The sequence below is a fragment of the Embiotoca jacksoni genome, unplaced genomic scaffold (genome assembly GCF_022577435.1).
Source record: "Embiotoca jacksoni isolate LCO1_2020_lvr unplaced genomic scaffold, fEmbJac1.0.p SCAF_2, whole genome shotgun sequence".
NCBI lineage: Eukaryota > Metazoa > Chordata > Actinopteri > Embiotocidae > Embiotoca > Embiotoca jacksoni.
In genome coordinates this window covers 23,661,158-23,680,553 of record NW_027185340.1, presented here as the reverse complement: position 1 = coordinate 23,680,553, position 19,396 = coordinate 23,661,158, and the positions used below count along the sequence as shown (strand labels likewise).

The 19,396-nt window shown below is 41.9% G+C and overlaps 1 protein-coding gene across 11 annotated transcripts; it reads left to right on the top strand.

Moving 5' to 3' along the window:
• The first annotated feature begins 2,638 nt into the window (after positions 1-2,638).
• Positions 2,639-19,330, top strand: ddx3xa (DEAD-box helicase 3 X-linked a). 11 transcript variants are annotated; one of them, XM_069155118.1, is made up of 21 exons: positions 2,639-2,945; positions 3,739-3,790; positions 5,242-5,289; positions 6,051-6,107; positions 6,570-6,641; positions 9,544-9,651; positions 10,060-10,195; positions 10,690-10,794; positions 10,887-10,986; positions 11,106-11,241; positions 11,432-11,529; positions 11,612-11,710; positions 11,850-12,010; positions 12,114-12,258; positions 12,355-12,499; positions 12,855-12,905; positions 14,262-14,443; positions 14,959-15,076; positions 15,170-15,323; positions 15,716-15,837; positions 16,262-19,330. In XM_069155118.1, exons 1-21 carry the CDS (start codon positions 2,901-2,903, stop codon positions 16,345-16,347), a joined length of 2,220 nt encoding a protein of 739 aa, XP_069011219.1. In that variant the 5' UTR covers positions 2,639-2,900; the 3' UTR covers positions 16,348-19,330. The 11 variants fall into 11 exon arrangements, with proteins under 11 accessions (XP_069011219.1, XP_069011217.1, XP_069011220.1 ...); XM_069155116.1 differs by having other exon boundaries at positions 9,544-9,717; XM_069155119.1 differs by lacking the exon at positions 6,570-6,641 and having other exon boundaries at positions 9,544-9,717.
• The last annotated feature ends 66 nt before the right edge of the window (positions 19,331-19,396 follow it).

The following is a 19,396-nucleotide window of genomic DNA, read 5'->3' as shown; positions in this document are numbered from 1 at the left end:
GAGGAGTGACATCTGGGAGACGAAGAAAGGGGGCATTTCCTCGACATCACTTCACTTCTCCTCCGCTAGTTCAGAAATCTTTTAGCGAGTCGACCTTTGTCCTAGTAGCCAATTACCTCTGGTTTACCTTATCTCAGCAACATATGGTCTCGTCAGGCCTCCTCGCTCTGCTGCTGCAGCGTAGCTCACGGGATCAATGACGAGAGCAGGCCGCACAGCCTACACTGTCTGTACAACAGAAGGCACACAGCGAGAAAAATGACAGACAGAAGGGGGTTGAGAGTGGAGGGGAAGGCTTTGGCTGAGCTTTACTTGACCCTGCCTATCCTGAGAGAGGACATTGGAAACCATATATTAAGGAAACATTAAACCACCTCGAATGTCCCATTATTGATCAGCTACTTGGTAAACTGTTTAAATATGTTACATTTGCAGTATCTAGATGTCGTTGGTGTGCATCTTTGTGCTTAAGGAGACAGCTGCTACTCTTGTCTCTGTATGCTGAGCATGTGTAGTCTGTCCTCTTCCCCCTGTCTTAGTGGTTGAGAGGAAGTTGTGTGGTTTGCTATATAGATAAATAGATAGATAGATAGATAGATAGATAGATAGATAGACAGACAGACAGACAGACAGATAGACAGATAGATAGATAGATAGATAGATACTTTATTAATCCCGCATGGGGAAATTTTGTCATTACAGCAGCGGCATGTACAGGGCAAAGCAATAAATTACAGAATATAAAATATATATATATATATATACATATATTAAATATAAAAATATTTTTTTAAATGAACATTATATACAACTTATATATAATAAAAATTGGAGAGAGCGGTCCGGATTATCCAATATGGATAATAGTTTGTTCAGTGTTTGTTCAGTTGCCCTTTAACTTCCTGGAACCATGTTCTATTTTGATATTCTGTGGATCCAAAATATAATCTTATATATAATATGAAATCTCTGCTCACTGCAAATCCCATCTGTTCCTTGTTTATCTGTCCTGGAAGAGGATCCCTCCTCAATCGCTCTTCTTGAAGTAGAAGTTTATCACTTTTAGTTTTCAGGTTTTCTTCTTCCCCAACAGATAAAAGCAATACAGGACAACCTATTAGAGTAAATTAATATAAAGTAGGTGACAAAACAAACCAAATCTGGCTACATATTGTCACCAATCCAAGTTATAAAAAGAAAAATATATTGATATTTAAAATGAATTAATGGTTTAGTACAGGTTTAGAACATTTTCAGTATAAAAAAGCAGGAATTTTCACCATGTTATGTTTCTTTTATTTACATCACAAAGTGAGACGAAACCTCGTAAAATGTTCCTGCAATAGTCCTTGTCATTAAAGATTCAAGATTCAAGGAGGCAACGTCTGCGATTTATTTGAACGATTCTCTAAAAGCAGTCACTTTCAGTGGTTGAGAACAATCCTTGAAGTGCATAAAGCCCACCAATACACATCCAGATGTTTTAAGTGGCTCTTATTACCTGGTAGTAATGAGTGCCGCTGGTGAGATTCTGGCCTTGGTTTGTGAAGCTACTCTCCAATACTCCCCACAACTTGTTTCCCAGAAGGACATTAAAAAAGGAAAGATGCATGTCTAATTGTCATCCAGGAGTTAAATTTTTGAAATTTGATCCAACATGCGAGCACAGGTTGTGGGGCCGCTGAGTCTGTGGCCCTTTGTTTGAAGCAATGGGTAACATTCATTGTTAACCATTGGGGGGCAATGCAATGACAAAGAGATGCAAAATGACCAGAAGGAGACATCAACCAACTAAAAGAACACAGATGTAGACAAAATTGCCACAGAGAAAGACAAGGACCACCAATATAAGATGCAAAACCACTGCAAACATAGACAATATGAAGATCCTCAAAACACCTCAATGTCATTTGTTGTTGTCTTTGTGTCTCTTTGTTTGGATGACTTGTTTCTAAGATGAAGAGGCCTTTTAAAATTCTGGGCTCAGCGGCCCATTGTCTTATCATCTGCTCATAATGATAGGTAGGTTAGGTTAGGTTAGGTTAGGTAGTTACTTTATTCATCCCCAAGGGGAAATTTTTTTCGCTACAGCAGCATACAGGAAGCAATAAGATAATATAGAATAATAAAAAGCAATAAAATAGCAGCAAAAATATTAAATATAAAATGCACAGTATATACAGTACAGTATATATATATATATATATATATATATATATATATATATATATATATATATTATATACAATGATAGGTAGGTATGTTTTGAAGTGTGTAGATTTGCTGAATACTTTTCTAATTTACCACTCATACATCTAAATAAACCTGACTGTAAGCCTCCACAGATGAAGCCTATATTTCATTTCACGTGTGTCACATCCCGTCACTATTAAATGAGTGTTACAGATGTTTAGAGTCGGTCTTGGGTTCGTAGAGACTTCTTGTGCGTCAGGGTAAGTACAGTACAGCGGTCGTTGGCTCCATGTGTCTTCAAAAAGCTGCTTTTCTTTTTTCTTTTTTTTGTTCCTGCTGTGGGCCAAACCAATCCGAGATGAACAGAAACCTCGCGATACTTGCGCGTCAGAGCGCTGGTGTGGAGAGCGGAGGGGATATCTCGCGCTACCTGAGCTCGACGTCTCATTCCGCCACGGTCAACCTGCCAGGAAGGCTTTCTGCTCAGCAGCTTCGCAGCAGTCGTTTCATTTTGAAACTTGGTTGGAATTTATATTTATAACGAACGACATCTTTTTATTTATTTAAAGAAGAAGTAATCATCTAGTTAACTTTATAGGTAACCGTCGGCTCAAGGAAAAGGAAAGCGAAGTTAACATCGAAGCCGGTCGTGCTAACAAAGAAAATCCTTTCTCTCCAGAAATAATCCCCCACTTCTCTCTTTAGTTATGAGTCATGTGGTCGTTGATAATCCACACGGTCTAGATCAGCAGGTAAGTACTTTAAACTCTTTCTTCGGGTTTTTTTTCTCCCGCTACGTTCTTGTGATTTTCCGCTACGCACATGTAGTTTCGACAGCGAGCGGGCTAGCTAAGTCGGTTAGCCCGCAGCTAGGCTAACGCTGCGGCGGCTAAAATGGAGGTGACGGTGTCGCGGTGGAGAAGACGTGATGGCGGAGCTCCACCGGCCGCTTCACTCACCGCGTCCCTTTCACGGACCGCGGCACCCTTAAACCCAGCCAAGTACCGCATTTGAACGACCGTTCCTCCGACAAGTGTCGCGGTAGTGAGCGGACGGAGCCGCCGCTCCGGGCCGGCCCGGTCCGGACGGAGCTAGCCGGCTAACGTCGGGCCTGCTCGACCTGAAACGTGGCGCAGGAAAAAATGTTGGCAGCAGCTTTTAGCGACCATTAATGTTCCTCAGACACTTCACGGGTCGGTTGTTTGGTACCGGCTTGGTCGTCTGCTACTGTTCAGCGGGACGTACCGTTTTGTTATTTTTCTGAATTTGTTGTCTTTTTTTGTTCGATGGTTCTTCCGCGTCGGCTTTTACACGAGAAAGACGATTTTATAATCACAATTATCTGAAGAGTTGGTGAAATGGTTTGATGAGATTTAAACACAGAAGCACTTGAGGTTAATAAGTTTACAAAGTTCACGGCGGCCGAGCTGCCCGACGTGGAGACTTGTTCTCCGGATGAGTTTGATCGAGTCTTCATTGACTCGTACTTTATTTTAAAACAGCCTTTATTCTTAAAATGGACTTTTTCTTCTCTTTTCTTCGTAGCTTGCTGCCCTAGACTTGAACTCTGCTGACGGACAAGGCGGAGGAACTGGCAGTAAGTAATAATAAAAGTACATTGAGATGAGTGTTAAATGTGATGATTGATCATCATGTTGGGACTGACTACTAAGTCTGGGACGACATGCTTATGTCACCGTACTTGGGCGCCAGTTCAATATGTACTAGGTTTCTAAAATAATGGTACTATTGCACTTTGATCCTTCTTTCTTTCTTTGTTTACATTAGACCATGGGAATGCGTTTAATCACACACTGAGTCTGTCATTAGTCATATTTCCCAAAAACAAAGCACATCCGTGTCATTGTTATAAACGTCTTACCTTTGTCTTGAAGCCATGCTGAGAAACATCTTGTATTTGGGAGGTCATATGTCAACATAAAAGTATTTTACCTGTTAGTTGAGTAAAGTATTGTTGTAAAAAAGTTCATGTACTGCTATAAAGTTCTATAAAAGTTAAATAAAACACAGCTATAATAAATGCAAAGTACTGTTGTAATGACGTTATAAAGTAAAATAAAAGGTTAATAACTACGTATTATAATGAAATGGATCCAATCATAACTTCTGGTGCTTTTATTTTGAAGCCCCGGGCTCGACTCAAGCAGGAAGTGTTGATGTAATTGCTTTGAGCTTGGAAGTTTCTAGTCAATAGCAGGTTGGACAAAAATACTCAGCTGTCAGCATTATTGTTAAACGTCAGGATTTATTTATTGTGAGCAGGAAACAAGGGTGTACCGCCTTTTTGTTTTCTTTTTTAAATAAACCAACAGCTCTAGTGTAAATAATAAATCAGATATTGATTCAGCAATCAATGTATTGATCTAACAAATTTATAAAGAAATGCTATACTTAAACCGGCAGAGCAAAACCACCCTTTCTGCCAGTGAGGGTAACTACAAAATCTGTCAACACATACCTAAACACGCAATAGCCTATTTCTACACTAATTTTACTGCTTTGAAATTGTGGCTAAATGAAATAAATGCATCACAATCGCTGTGAAAAGACTCGTTACACTATCGCAATGTGATCCATTTGATCTAACATTTGGAAAGAGGACCTCCACACTGGAACTATTTTATAGCCATTCAACTTAATGTAGAGGTTTACCTGAAGTTAGTTGGTGCGCATACTCTGCCTGTGGAGCACTTTGTATTTTATAAACTCGGCGAACTGTGAAATGCAGAGATTCATGTGATGGTGATTGACTAAGCACGTCAACTCGTCGAGTGTCTTGTATATGTAAAAGTCCCACAATATTGACCTCAACTGACGAAACGTGAAAGTTAGTTATGAACTCGACAGATATGAATATCTTCCTTTCTTTGATGTAATTTGGTTTAAATTGGACAGCTTTACTGAAAGTCTGCAGAATCGTAACCGTTTATGAGTGAAGACTCTTGTATCCATATTCTCTATATTTGTTAACAGTGTCAACAATTTTAATCGATTTGTGTTCAACTTTTCTTTTCTCTCTCCACCCAGGGCGTTACATTCCACCTCACCTGAGGAACAAAGAAGTTTCCAAAAACGGTGAGTCGAACACTCGTTCACTGAGCTGCTGTCAGATCAGTAGGCTAACACGGGTTTGTCTTGTGGTGGTGTTGATGTTAAAAGCCCATCAGAGGGTGGTAAAAGCAAGCACAATTGAGAAAGAATTGGTGAGGCTTTCACATGTTTTCATCTCTACCAGTCAAGACAAAAAAAAAATTGCAGCTTTTCAGTACTTCTGCTGCACTTGAGAACATATTAATATAGAGGACATTTTACTGGAGCCCAGGATGAGGAGAGAAAGACATGTCAACTGGGTTTTCTGTGTCTGCATGCTAGCTTATTTCGACACGGACAAAGTAGGGCAAGTGCTTTTGTAAAATGGTTGTAGCCTCGAATTTTCGCTCCTAGACTGCTCATAAGTAGGAGAATAGGGCATGTCTCAAATCGGTCAGTTTAACTATTTTCACAGGCACGTTTATTCTTTGAGTGGTGCAACAAGACGAGTGCTAGCTGTTGACTGCTCTGATAAAGGGAAATATGGAGGGTGGGTTTGTTGTTGTATAAGCATTGAAATTTAAGGACAGTTGAATGTTTTGTTTTTGTTGCAAGGATGAGGGTTATATTTTATCTGTACTTATTTAGCCTCTTAAAGGCTTTAAATGAAGACAAATGTTGAGCCTGGCATACTTGGTCAAATATTTTCACATAAAAAAATTAAATAAAAAAACAAACTTGATTCATACTGTGTCATTGCACACTTGACGTTTCTTTCGTTTTGCTGTTTTCTCATTCCACCGCAGGAAATGCTTATTCCGCTGGTAGACAGTACGGTTATTCAGTGGCACCAGTAAATTTCTGTAAGTCCCTTCTGTCTGCTTTCGCTGAGGGCAACTTGCATTTCCAGATGCATGAAATGGCCATTTTACACACCAGCAAAGCTAGTGCGAAGGAGGAGATGGTTAGGCTAGATCTAGTGTATAGGTCACATGTATACATTCACAGTAAAAGTAATGGTGGGCTCATTATTAATTGATGTGCTTCTCTCTGCTGACATGCTTCCTATAGTTAGTTGAATTTTTGAAGCTTAAGACTTTTCTACTACTGCATACTGAAGTCCACATTTCACATTTAATGTCCCCCAAGTTTCTTCTGAGCAGTGCCCACAACCATGGCAGGTAGTGTCAGCAAAGACACAGAAATAACTACTTCAGACTATAAGATTGGTAACCATTAGTGTTAAGTCAAACCCAACACTCGTATTGCATGAGCCAGTAGTTCTGGGTGAATCTTTTTATAGCCTGCTTCCCACCTTTGCTCAGGTTACCCAAGACTGGCCTCTCAAGAGCTTGCCTTTTACCATGCCTTCAGTGGGGGTTGGCCAAACAGATGTGGTATACCTTGACCTCATACCTGCATGCCATACCATCTACTTGTTGGATGAGTTTTAGTGTCTAAAGCTGAACAATGGGGCAAAATCAATGTGCCCTTGCTTTGTCATTGTCACTTGAAAGAAGCACAAACACAGCGTATGTCAAAGCTTGCAGATGAGGTTGCTTTTGGTGCATGGTGATGGTGCCTTAAACATTGCACTGCATCACGACTGTGGCTGCCTTACTAATAACGAGACGATATCAGCTGAGAGTGAATTGAGACAAATTTGTTTTACATTTTCCAACCATTTAAACTCTATTTGCATCTCATGAAGTCAAAACAGGAACTTTATTTTGCAAAGTAACTGAACTTTACATTGCTGCATTGACATCATTCACTCCCACTCGTTAATCACAAGCCTCTCTGTTCTTTTGAGTTCTTCGTGGAACTTGTAGCTTATTGTCTCTGCCCACAGCAGACAATTGAAATGTACTGAGTGGGACTATTGAGAGTGCATGCTGGCTTTTGTTCCAACAACTCGCTGCTCCAGGTCATTTCTTTGATCACCTCTCTGGTGAGTACGATGGAACAGAAACCTGCATACAGTCGCCCCTCGTTGGCATATGATTGAGTACTCCTGAAATGAAGCACCAGTCTGAAAGGGATGTTTGTTTCTGCAAGGTTATTTCAAAGTAAGGTGATTATCAGGTTTGGCCTGTTGGCATTTGTGATTAAATGATTTACTCAACAGTTGATTTGAGGAATGTTTTTCTGGTAGTCTGTGTCAATTGTTGGGTAGAATCGATAGTTATTTTTTTGTGTTGATGTATGATTTTGAGATTGCGCTTAGGTGTAGCTTGCATTATTTTTCCAAGTACTTCTGGATTTGGCCAAACTTAATGTTTGTTTTGGTTTGATGCAAACATTGGAGTCATGTGCATTGTGTTCTCTGAAGGTCAGGTTTCGACATTTGTGCACGGTGTGCTTTGCCATGTTTGTAGAGTCCACATGCATCATTTTTGTCTGATACCAGTCTGAGTGACTAAATTCCACCACAAATCCTGATGTAGGGTATTATCGTGTTTTTGTAGTTAATTTTACCACACTGTGCTTGTTAAGGTAAAATAAAGTAGTAAGTATTCAAAATGTCTGCATAGTCCGCATGCACGTCAGTGCAGGTCTGTCTGAGGCCCTCTTCACACCTGACAAATACGTCTTGGGCGAGCCGATCACAACTTGGGTTCAGGCATTTAATTTTTTCCCATTTACGAACGTTTTGGGAACAGTTTCAGCTTTTGTCCTGGATTTTGTACAAAAAAATAAAAGAAGGCGAACAATTGAAGCCTGGCGCTCATCACCTCTGCTCAGTGTCCTCATCTGGTTTGTTTTGGTGTCTGTGATGTGATATTGTAGCCTGGCTGCGCCGACAGTCACTCACAGCTTCAGGTTTTTTTTGCTGTGAATAACAGTCTGGGTACTCGGCCTGGATAAGTATTTGCACAGCCACTGAAGGGTGGACCGATTAGTAACCGGTATCTGTGGTTAACCGCCGGTGTCCCGCCCCTCCTTCACTGCGATTGGACGGCTGGTGACAGTGACGAGGGCAACTCTCGGTGACTGGAAAAAACGTCTGGAAACGATTCTCTATGGAGCATCCCCAGACCCAAATATTCAGTGAAGTTAGGTTCTGCTTCGCACCAGGCTGGCGCTATTGTAATGATGTGAAACTGTTCACCTACAATAGTAATAATCTCTTAAATGCAACATGCCAGGTCAGGGAAAGACTGCGTATGGAGCAGCGAAGTGAGATCAAATCCCAACTGTTCACTTGACGTATTCCAATGTGCGAACAGACGTAGCGGTCAGCTTGTGAACGGGTCACCCATGAGACGAGTTAATGTCAGGTGTGAAAAGGACGTTAGACGGTCCAGATCCTCCCTGAACTGACCAGAATCTCAATCTTGTCACCTACCTTTTGAGTCTGTTAAGAAAATACCATGTCTGATTTAATACCCGGGCCTGTTTGTATAGTGTCATCATACTCTGAATTTAATCACTCAGATCAGTGTCAGAAAAATTTGCCATCCCTTGTCTAGGCTATGGATTGGTCTACGACGCACAGATTGGTGCGCGCTTGTGACGTTACAAGGCTTTTCCTTTGCTTATTTAAAAATGGGCACCGTGAAAGAAGGCTTCACCTGTAGACCCTCGGGTGTAAGAGCGTCACCACAGATCTATAATCAGCGTGACTAATCAGGGATTAGATCTGTGTGGCTGGTCTGCCCCTTGATGCTGTTGTGGCATAGCCTCGGCTACCTAGCCAGCCTTACTGTAGCAGCACGAACTGGCCATTGGGCACCCCACCCCCCCTCTTACCAGCCTCATCGGTGTGTCCGTCGATGGGAGCGATGACACAGCCTGTGTCCAAATCGGCAGATCGTTGTGGTAAATGTCCCATACAGGCAGAGATGGGCTTCATTAGGTCTTTTGGTACAGACAAGTCATTCCACACAAATAACAAAACTAGGGTCTGGGTAAATGGTATTAAACAAAACAGAGGGTTATTTCGGTTTTACCTAAAAACTCTATCTCTCTTTTGTCTTGTACAGAAGAGGACTTGCTTTTGCATTTCTTTGTTTTGGACAACCTGTAACACAAATGTTGTTGCTGGGTTTGTTTGTTTTTTGAGCTTTCAGTCTGGTTCTAAACTACTGGAGTCGCTCGAATCCCACCTGTCAGGAAATCAGATTAACATGATGTCAGCAATAGACGAGAGGCTCATGGATAGTAAGGAATAGGAGTACAGCCAAATGTGTACTTGCTCATTGACACAAACCAGAAACATGTGCAGCTTAATGAATTACCTCAAGAGCCTCTTATTCTTATTTTTTATATTTTTTGTGTGTGTGTCTCTTCATGAAGATTCACCTGGATGGGATGGTGGACGCACCAATGGATTTGTGAATGGTTACCATGACAACCGCACAAATGGGGGCTTTGGAGGGCGTGGACCCCCTCGCAATGATAGAGGTGGGCGCGGCGCCTACCGTGGTAACAGGGGTGGAGGCTCGTTTAATCAACCATTGCAAAATGCAGGTGGGAAATCCTGTCCTCTAAAGTGTCTAACTTGAGCTTTAGTTGTTGAGGGTAGTTTTAAATGCAAACTCGTCCCTCCCCCACCCCTTTTTTAAACAGTTGTTACACTATCAAAATTCTTTTATTACTCTGCATATGCTTTTTCAGTAATTAGCAACATTCGCTGTGCACTTTGATTCAAAACAACTTGATTTAAACAATGAATGGCATTTTGCTTTTGGGGAACCAGGGTACTTTTTTCGGCTTTTGGTAAGAAACTGGCATCATCCAGTGATGACTGCCTGCTGATTTACTAAAAACACTCCAAGTCACTCACTGACACCCCGGTTGTCTCCATTAAAGGGTTCGGCAACTACGAAAACAAAGAGGGCGGCTGGACAGGAGCGCCCAGGGATGCAGCCTACAACAGCTTCGGAGGACGTAACGATAGGTCCAAGTCTACCTTCTTCAATGACCGTGGGGCAGGATCAAGAGGAAGGTCTGTACAATTGTTATATTTAATACTATACTCTGTCTGTAGCAGACTAAATACTGGCTTCAGTTTTACCTAAAATAGCTCATTTAGCAGAGATGGTGAACCTAACCAGTATGTAAGAGGTTTGTTTTGAAACTACACGGACCCTGAAGTGCTCACTTATTTTAATTATTTACTGTTTAGAGCCTGTAAAACATAACTGCCATAGTTGTACTTTAGAGCCTCACAATCACTCAAGACCTTTGATATTTCACATGTCAAATCTAAAAAGGAAACATAAAATGGCGGTACTCAAGTTTGACTGCAAGGTTAGCTATTCTTCCTACAGCTATTAGAGAAGATATAATGAAAACTGCCAAATATAGTTTGCCTTGTAAATTCTCTTTTCAAGGAAGGAAAGGACCGAGCGGTGTAGACAACCTTGTATTAAAGCAGACATGAAAATAAATGGTGTTATTTGAGCTCCAAACTTGAACAGTCCCTGTGCATGTGTACAGATATGAGCGCGGGGGCTTTGCTGGTGGAGGAAGCAGCCGCTGGGCGGACGACTCCCGAGAGGACGACTGGTCCAAGCCCACTGCTCCCAGCGAGCGCCTGGAACAGTAAGAAGGATTGTGCTCACAAATAACTAAAATAACAGCTGTCTTTATTGGCATTTAACCTAAACATTGTTTTGCCAAACTTCCTCTTCTAGTGAACTTTTCTCTGCAAGCAACACTGGCATAAATTTTGAGAAATACGATGATATTCCCGTGGAAGCCACCGGAAGCAACTGCCCACCCAACATTGATAGTGTAAGTTTCTGCTGTCATCTGTTTTGTTTGTATGGTTTGATTTAAAAATACACTTTAAAAGGTTTTAGTAGAACAGTTGGTATCTTTTATACTGACGGTGTGTTTTGATTCTTTTCTAGTTCCATGATGTGGACATGGGGGAGATTATCATGAGCAACATCGCCCTGAGTCGCTACACTCGTCCCACCCCAGTCCAGAAGTACGCTATTCCCATCATCAAGTCCAAGAGAGACCTGATGGCCTGCGCCCAGACTGGTGAGTATTTCTCTGTGTGCACTTAACATCCTCTCGTACCCCAACCAGCCTTCTGATGGGGTTTTTTTTAAACTTAGAAATAGAAAGCATAGATTGATGGCTCATACTGTGTTAACCTTTTGACTTAATGGTTTTATTTGCTGGCTTTTGTTGTACATCCTAAAGTAACTACTTTCCTGCTGTGTTTCAGGGTCTGGTAAGACGGCTGCCTTCTTGCTGCCAGTGCTCAGTCAGATCTTCACTGAAGGGCCCGGAGATGCTCTGCAGGCCACCAAGAACAGTTCACAGGTAGTGAGGGGAAGGAAATGCACAGGAACATATTCCATATGACCTTTTGACCTGTTTTAATAAACACCTCTTTGATTCTTAGGAGAATGGACGGTATGGCCGCCGTAAGCAGTACCCAATCTCCCTCATCCTGGCTCCCACCAGAGAACTGGCCTTGCAGATCTATGATGAGGCGAGAAAGGTGAGCTCCAAGTCCAATACAATTAGGATTGGTTAAAAGAAATGCAAACATGCCAGTGGAGACACGTCTGGCTGTGCAAGACGAGCTTAAATGTTCAGTCTTGAACCGTAATAATTTCCCTTTTCTTCCAACTTGTCAGGTTGCCTATCGCTCACGGGTGCGTCCCTGCGTGGTGTATGGCGGCGCTGATATTGGCCAACAGATAAGAGAGCTGGAGAGAGGCTGTCACCTGCTGGTGGCCACACCTGGACGTCTGGTTGATATGATGGAGAGGGGCAAGATCGGTCTGGACTACTGCAAGTCAGTACAGCACACGCTGAGATTTGAAACTAACAAAATGTGTGAAATTAAAACATCTGACGCCAGAACATATCGGTCATTGAATATTAAAATGTGTCTGCAGCTACTTGGTCCTGGATGAGGCTGACCGCATGTTGGACATGGGTTTTGAGCCACAGATCAGACGCATTGTGGAGCAAGATACAATGCCACCTAAAGGCGTCCGTCAGACCATGATGTTCAGTGCCACCTTCCCCAAAGAGATCCAGGTACATTGGGCCTTTAACGCGCATTCCACAATCTTACTTCTTCTGCTCGGTATCTGTCTATTCATGCGTTGTATAAATAATTGTTTTTCTTCGTAGATCCTGGCTCGTGACTTCCTGGAGGACTACATCTTCCTGGCAGTGGGGCGTGTTGGTTCCACTTCAGAAAACATCACCCAGAAGGTGGTCTGGGTAGAAGACACTGACAAGAGGTCTTTCCTTCTTGACCTGCTCAATGCCACAGGTATGAAATGCCCGCCCACACATGCAAGCACTCTCACTCACTCACTCTCACTAATGAAAAGGTTGTTATTTCCTCACATGAAGGTCACATTGGGCTCTAACCCACCATCCTGTTTGTCAGTCTGCCCCATACCAAGCTAATATTGACTTTGCTACATATCTGCTAACAATTGTTCATTATAGAAAGACCTTGGGGTGAAAAATATAATATCACAATAAAATCTCCTGCATGGGTGAGAAGCCATTGAAGTCACTTGCCATGTTTAAAGGGGTTTTCTTCTCATGATGATCTAAAGCTGTGAAAGTTGTGTTACTGAGCAGCCTTGCGTTTACTGGCCGGTTTGGTTTTATCTTAGTTATTCCCAGTGAGGTTCAGGAAAATGTGACTGAAGCCCCAGAGAAACCGGGTAAGTGTGAACATACCATAACTTCACTCTGACCCACAAGCCAGAAACATCACATCCCACAGCTCATCCTGTCCCTCTGCTCCCCAGCTGACACACTGCCTCAGTTTTGTTTTTCATTTCCAGTAAGAGCTTGTAGGACCAACAGTAGCGTTTGCCTCGAATCGTATAATCAATAGTACAAGATGTCCCCAGTGAAAGGGGAGTTCCAGTTAGCGTAGTGTTGCAGTGTTTCAGCTGTGGCACTAAGGTCAGCTGGCTCAACACGATCATGTTGGCTGGTTGTCATTAGAAAGAGCTCTGCGTTTCAGTGAGTCAGATGGCTCCGACAGATTTAATGGCACTGATCTGTTACTTCAGTCAGCACAACTGTCTCCGTGGATCAGGTTTAGACCACTTCAACGGCTACAGGGACAACAATTAATGTTGAGGTTCATTTTAATGTTCTGTTGAGCCATCCTTCACAAACTACTCCTTTTATTGTCGAAGTCCCGAGTCCGTAACTTGACTTTCTCCAAAGAAATAAAATGCATAGCTTTTATGCTGTTTCCGTGGTAACTATTGTGGCTGCCACCACAAAACGCAAAGTGATGTGTATTTCATGTCTTGAACAGCCTTTCTAAAGCACAAGCAAAGGCTTGTTGTTGTTCAGCCGCATGGAAATGGTGAGCTGGGTGTCTGGTTACTACTGAACAGTTCAGTCTGATTGGGCAGAAAATAAAGGCCAGTTATTTTGAAAGTACTTGGTGGCTGAAATAATATGGAGAGGATGGAGCTTTGATGAATGTAGTTTATTTTTCCTGGCTTGTGCCAGATGACATTGGCACAACCGTTGCAGGGTTAGCTGTGAATGATGCCACTTGCAATGGCCTGTCCTACCCATCACCCCTCAGTCATTTATTATCAAGCTTTTATTCTGATAGCCATTAATGTCAAATATCTGGATTGTAACCTAATTTAACAATTCAGCTGTTTAAATATAATGAAGTGATTTTTGTTATCTTCATTTAAAAAAAAAAAAAACCTAAAAAAAAACCAAGTTACTGTTGTCAATTAATGGTTGTCAGTAAATGTAAAGCTTTTTATGCAACCTGTCTCCATTTGAGTTGTCATTTTGACCTATTTTTTATTTTACATAATTTCAATTGCCAGCCTTTTTAGTATGATAGTTTTAAGTTCCTGCTTTCATCTTATTTAAATGTAAAAAAAAAAAAAAAATCCATGTATAGCTTTGTCCCAGGTAATTTATCTTTTTTTTTTTTTTTTTTTTTTTTTTTTTTTTCCCATTCATACTCTTTATCCTGCTGTGCCTCCCCCTCCCCCTTTTTGTGTCGTCCCCCTTTACTTGTGCCTCCACAGGTAAAGAATCGCTGACTCTGGTATTTGTGGAAACAAAGAAAGGAGCAGACGCTCTGGAAGACTTCCTTTACCACGAGGGTTACGCCTGCACCAGCATCCATGGAGACCGATCCCAGAGAGACCGAGAGGAAGCTCTGCATCAGTTCCGGTCCGGACGCTGCCCCATCTTGGTGGCTACAGCTGTAAGTAATCTTACAAATTCTTGTTCATCACAAAAGTGTTTTTTTGCCAATATGTGTAAACATCAGCAGTAACTTGGACCAGTTTGATTCCATTTGATTTCAACTGAAGGTGCTGAATCATCAAACTATCTTGGGGTTTCATTTTGATAAATTGATCATGATACCATTTTTAATTCTTTCATGTCAGCTACTTTAAAAGTGTTGAATTCACAACGTTAATATGTCTCATTTGGGACTTCAGCATGTTATCTTGAACTTTTAATTGGTCCATCTTAGGCGCCAGCATCATAACTAGGAAGAAGTCCTTCAAGTATTTACTGTGCTTAAAAAAGCAAAGATTAAAATACATCATGTTTATTGATCTTTGCCTAAAGGTGTCATAAATAACCTTTTAATGGCCTTTGTTCAAATAACCAACATTGTTAAATTTCGTCACTAAGGGACAAAAATAAAATCTTTGCTGTGCGTTGGTCCCTGATCCTGATATTCAAGTTTTCTTTCTCCCTGGTTTCCAGGTGGCTGCCAGAGGTCTGGACATCTCCAATGTGAAGCACGTTATTAACTTTGATTTGCCCAGTGACATTGAGGAGTACGTTCACCGTATTGGCCGTACGGGACGTGTGGGCAACCTCGGTAAGAGGGGTTTGTTTTTTTAAAAAGGAAAGTTTGATTGCGTTCCACCACATTAACATTTTAACGACTGTATAATCTCGTTGTTTTGTGCAGGTCTGGCCACGTCGTTCTTTAACGACAAAAACAGCAACATAACCAAAGACTTGCTGGACATTCTGGTTGAGGCCAAGCAGGAGGTTCCCTCCTGGCTTGAGAGCCTGGCCTACGAGCACCAGCACAAGAGCACCACCCGAGGACGCTCTAAGAGGTAACTGTCCCACACACACCCTCCACGTGGCCGTCTTTAAATCTTAAAGGACAATTAGACTTTTACAATCTGACCGTTTGTCGTCGTTCATATCGGCCGCATTTCTGGAAGCAGGTTATTGTTGACGGTTTGAAGCCCAATGGATGAGTTGATATGTGGAACAAAGGAGGATACATCCAGTGTGTCACATTGTATGATGTCATTTGTCTTCATTGACACGGAGTTGTATGTTTCCTCTGAAGCAACTGGAGGTGTGAAACATTTGAACTTTTGCTGCTGTACATTTCTAATTATGTGATTAAACATTAGCCATGTCTGATTTTTAGCTCGTCATACCACCAGAAAGTCTGTACTGTCGGTGTCTTACGAACAAACGTTGTTGTCCCGTTCAGGTTCTCGGGCGGTTTCGGAGCTAGAGACTACCGTCAGACGCCCGGCGGCGCTGGGAACTTCACCAGCAGCCGTCCAGGTCGTGGAGCTGGAGGCCACGGAGGAAGCCGAGGCTTCAGCGGAGGTAAGGAAACCGTTTCCTCAACCTTTTGTCTCTGCTTTACTTGAATGCTACATTCCACGTAGAAATGTCTTTTCTTTTTTTAACGTGCAATTTTACTGTATAGAGGTTGATGTTCCTGATAACAAAACTGGTGAGAAGTTCACCGCTGAATAGAAACACACCTGGTAGTTTGATACGCTAATCTAAAAAAATAACATGAAACGGTGGCGCGAGTGGCGGCTAAAGAGCCGGACATTTCCAAATCCTCAGGAGATGGGGGAGACCAAAAACAGAGCTCAGAGTGAATATGGGACTTTAAATCAATCACAATTGTTGTCATGTAAAGGGCTCGGTGTCTAAACGAGTTGCTCAAAGCTCGGTTACATGTTGAAATGATGTTTGTCGCCGCTCGGCTAACTGACCTTTTTACAATCGTCCTTCACAGGTGGATTCGGTGGCAACTTCTACGGCAACGACGGCTACGGAGGAAATTACAGCCACTCTGGTAGTGTGGATTGGTGGGGCAACTAGTCACCATAGGAATAGGTTGCCATGCCAACCCAACCCAATGGAAACCACATGTTAACTTAAGCCAGACCATAACAACCCTCCCTGTGTAGCTTCACTGACGCACAGTACATTACCAACCCTGGTTCTCTGCCATTCGCTTCTCTCAAAAAGGAAGTGCAGCACGACGCAAAGGAAAGTCACCAGCACGTGCACCGCACCGGAGACGGCAGAGATTTGCACACCTCAGAGTGAGCATGGATGCTGACATGCATTGTCCGATAGCAACCTCGGACTTTCATTGTTAAAAGTATTTTTGTTCTTTTTGTGGAAAAAACCCCCAATTGAGTAACCTGAGGATCATTTGTATGTTAATGTATGGAAATCTATGTTTTCATTTCACCAGATGAACATGGCCAAGAGCTCTAAATTTGTTTTTATTTTGTTTGGTGAAAAAATATTAGAAAGGTATATAATAAGCTTGGACTTAATCAAACCTTGGCAAACACTGGGGCGTTGTGGCTCGACGAGTCATGACTCCATTTGAACTTCAAATTTATTGCAGGAACATCATGTAGCCTTTTCTATAGTCAAACAGCTAATGGAGCCATTAACTATATCTACCACAAACTGGGCCACTCTGTGAAGCAACCGTATTTTAATCCTAAGGGACAAAGTTACACTTGTTTTACTTGTTCTTTTTTGCTCACTCTATCCTGGACAGGCTCCTTTTTATGGACATGGTAGTCTTTGAAATAGCCATTCCTATTTGCAATCTTAAAAACACAGAAGTCATTAAGCTCAGTGCCAACTATCGCTGAGGTTGAAACAATAGTCGTCAATGCTGGAACTTGTTACTCCACACTTTTCAATTGACTTGACAGTGTTACGGCAGCTAGTATGTTACCAAGTGCTAGCTACATTAAGTGGGCGGTGTTTTTTGTTTCTTTTTACTTGAGACATTTTTGGTGCAGGTGTATGCAAAATTGAAAAACTGAGTCAGTTTTTTGATTTTTGTTTTTGAATCGTTTCTCTACAAATATGTATCAAAACAAAAAATGCCTGCCATCTTGAAAGTGAAGTTCAAAATGGCTGCATAAAGGACCACAGCATCGGGGGGGCACAGCGTGGTGTTAGTGTTTACTGAATCGACCTGTAACCACGAGGCCCAGATGGTATTCTACGCTTGCAAGTGTTTTGTTTTTTGGTCAAGGAGGAAAGACACGTGAATCTGAGTCGCAGGCTTAACTTAATTACAAACGTTTTCTCTTTTCAAGCTGCGTTGGAGGCATGGTTCATCTTTAAGAGACAGGCATTTGAATGATCACTGAGGTTTTCAATGAAACAGCGAGGAGCGGTGTAGAGCAGCGCTCCGATCACTTGGGGGGTTCTAGGGGAACGGGGTGGGCGTGGGCACGGTTCTCAGTGCACCGCCGTTGTCAGAGGCTTTGGTTTCCATTGCTGTGTAGTGTAACTGTGGAGGTGGCCAAAGACGAGGGAGTGTCCACTTCCTTTTTGGAACATTAAGTACTGTCAGGTCCTCTGGGAATTCATCTGCTCAGACATGTATCTAAATCAGAGCAGGCTTTTCCTCTCGGAGAGGAGCAGCCGTCGGGAGGCTGAGAGACACGAGGCGTTTCGCCTCCAAATGCTCCCAGTTTTCTCATCGGGTGTGTTGTGCCTTGAAACCTTACTTTTTTTTTTTTTTTTTTAAGAAATTGATCTAAAAGCAGATGCACTGACAGTGTTGAGAACTTGAGAGATTGAATGGTGCTACTTGATTTAGGTGTGTAGGCCCTTGTACGTCGTGCCCATCAAGTTTTACTGAAGTTGTTTTATTGCACATCTAGAGTTTTATATAGATGTCTTGGATATGTGTCCTTAAGCTTCCAAATATTGTGTGTGAGGAGATTGTGAAAAACGCAGCTTGTTTACAAAGGGGAAGGGTTCTCAACGTTTAAACCAGGATTTATTTGGGACCAGGGGATTTAGCAGTCGGGGGGGAATTTAGCCATTTGCACAGATTTCTAGATTCTACTTTTGCTGCTAGTTTTGTGTAATTTATTAAGCATTTTTGACAAATATTTATTTTTGTAAGCCTCAAAGTGATTCTTTGAAAGTTTCAGAAACTTGACCAAAAGACAGTACAAAAAACACTGGCACTTGAATGTTGAATGTCACCTGTATGCGTGAAATTTATATATTTCGGGGTAGTGTGAGCTTTTTAATGTTTAAGATACATTGGACTCGGTAAATAATATCCACAGCTGTTTCAGGGCCTCCTCAGGGCCAGTCATCTATTAGAAATATACCAATTGGTCAACAAAATTTGAAAACGGAATTGAACAAACATGCCAAGGTTTGGAATATAGCTGTCAAAAGAGCAAATAAATTTCCTAAGCATATCAGTGCAGAAGTGTTCAGATTCTCCAATTGTGTGCATTATTGATTCTTTAATCTAATTTGACCTGATAATTATTTTTCTCCAGTGAATGTCTGGCACATGGCAATCCTTAACGAAACAAACATGTGGTTTATTCTCATTGTTGTATTTGCATATATGACTCCTCTGGAGTTCTCTTTGAATGTGGAGCAGGTTTTCAGCAGCTGCTGGAGACGAACAGGAGCTCTGCGCATGTTGTCGCAGGCACAAACCCGAGACTTGTTCCACCATCTCTGGAGAACCCTGGAGCTCTTTAGATGTAGACTTTGCTTTTCTGTACTAGCTTATAGGCTACTGCACTGCATGGGAAATACTCAGCTGTGCAAATTGTATGATTTTACCAAAATAAAATGTTTGAATGCAAAAACTATCTGGAAAAATCAAGCATGTTTCCTGAAGACTTGTTTACTGTAGATGTGCAGAGAAGACCTGTAGCAAACAGCCTGTTGCCTTGTGTGGATACGAGGCAGACGGGCGGCGAAACTCAATTTGGTAGAGATTGGATGGGCTTCATTTTTTTTGGAAGAAAAAAAAACCTACATAAAGATTTCATTTGTAAATTCAGCTGTGTCGGTTGTGTTATTTTCCAGCTCACCGAGTTAAATGTTGTCGCGGTAGAGACGTGCACAC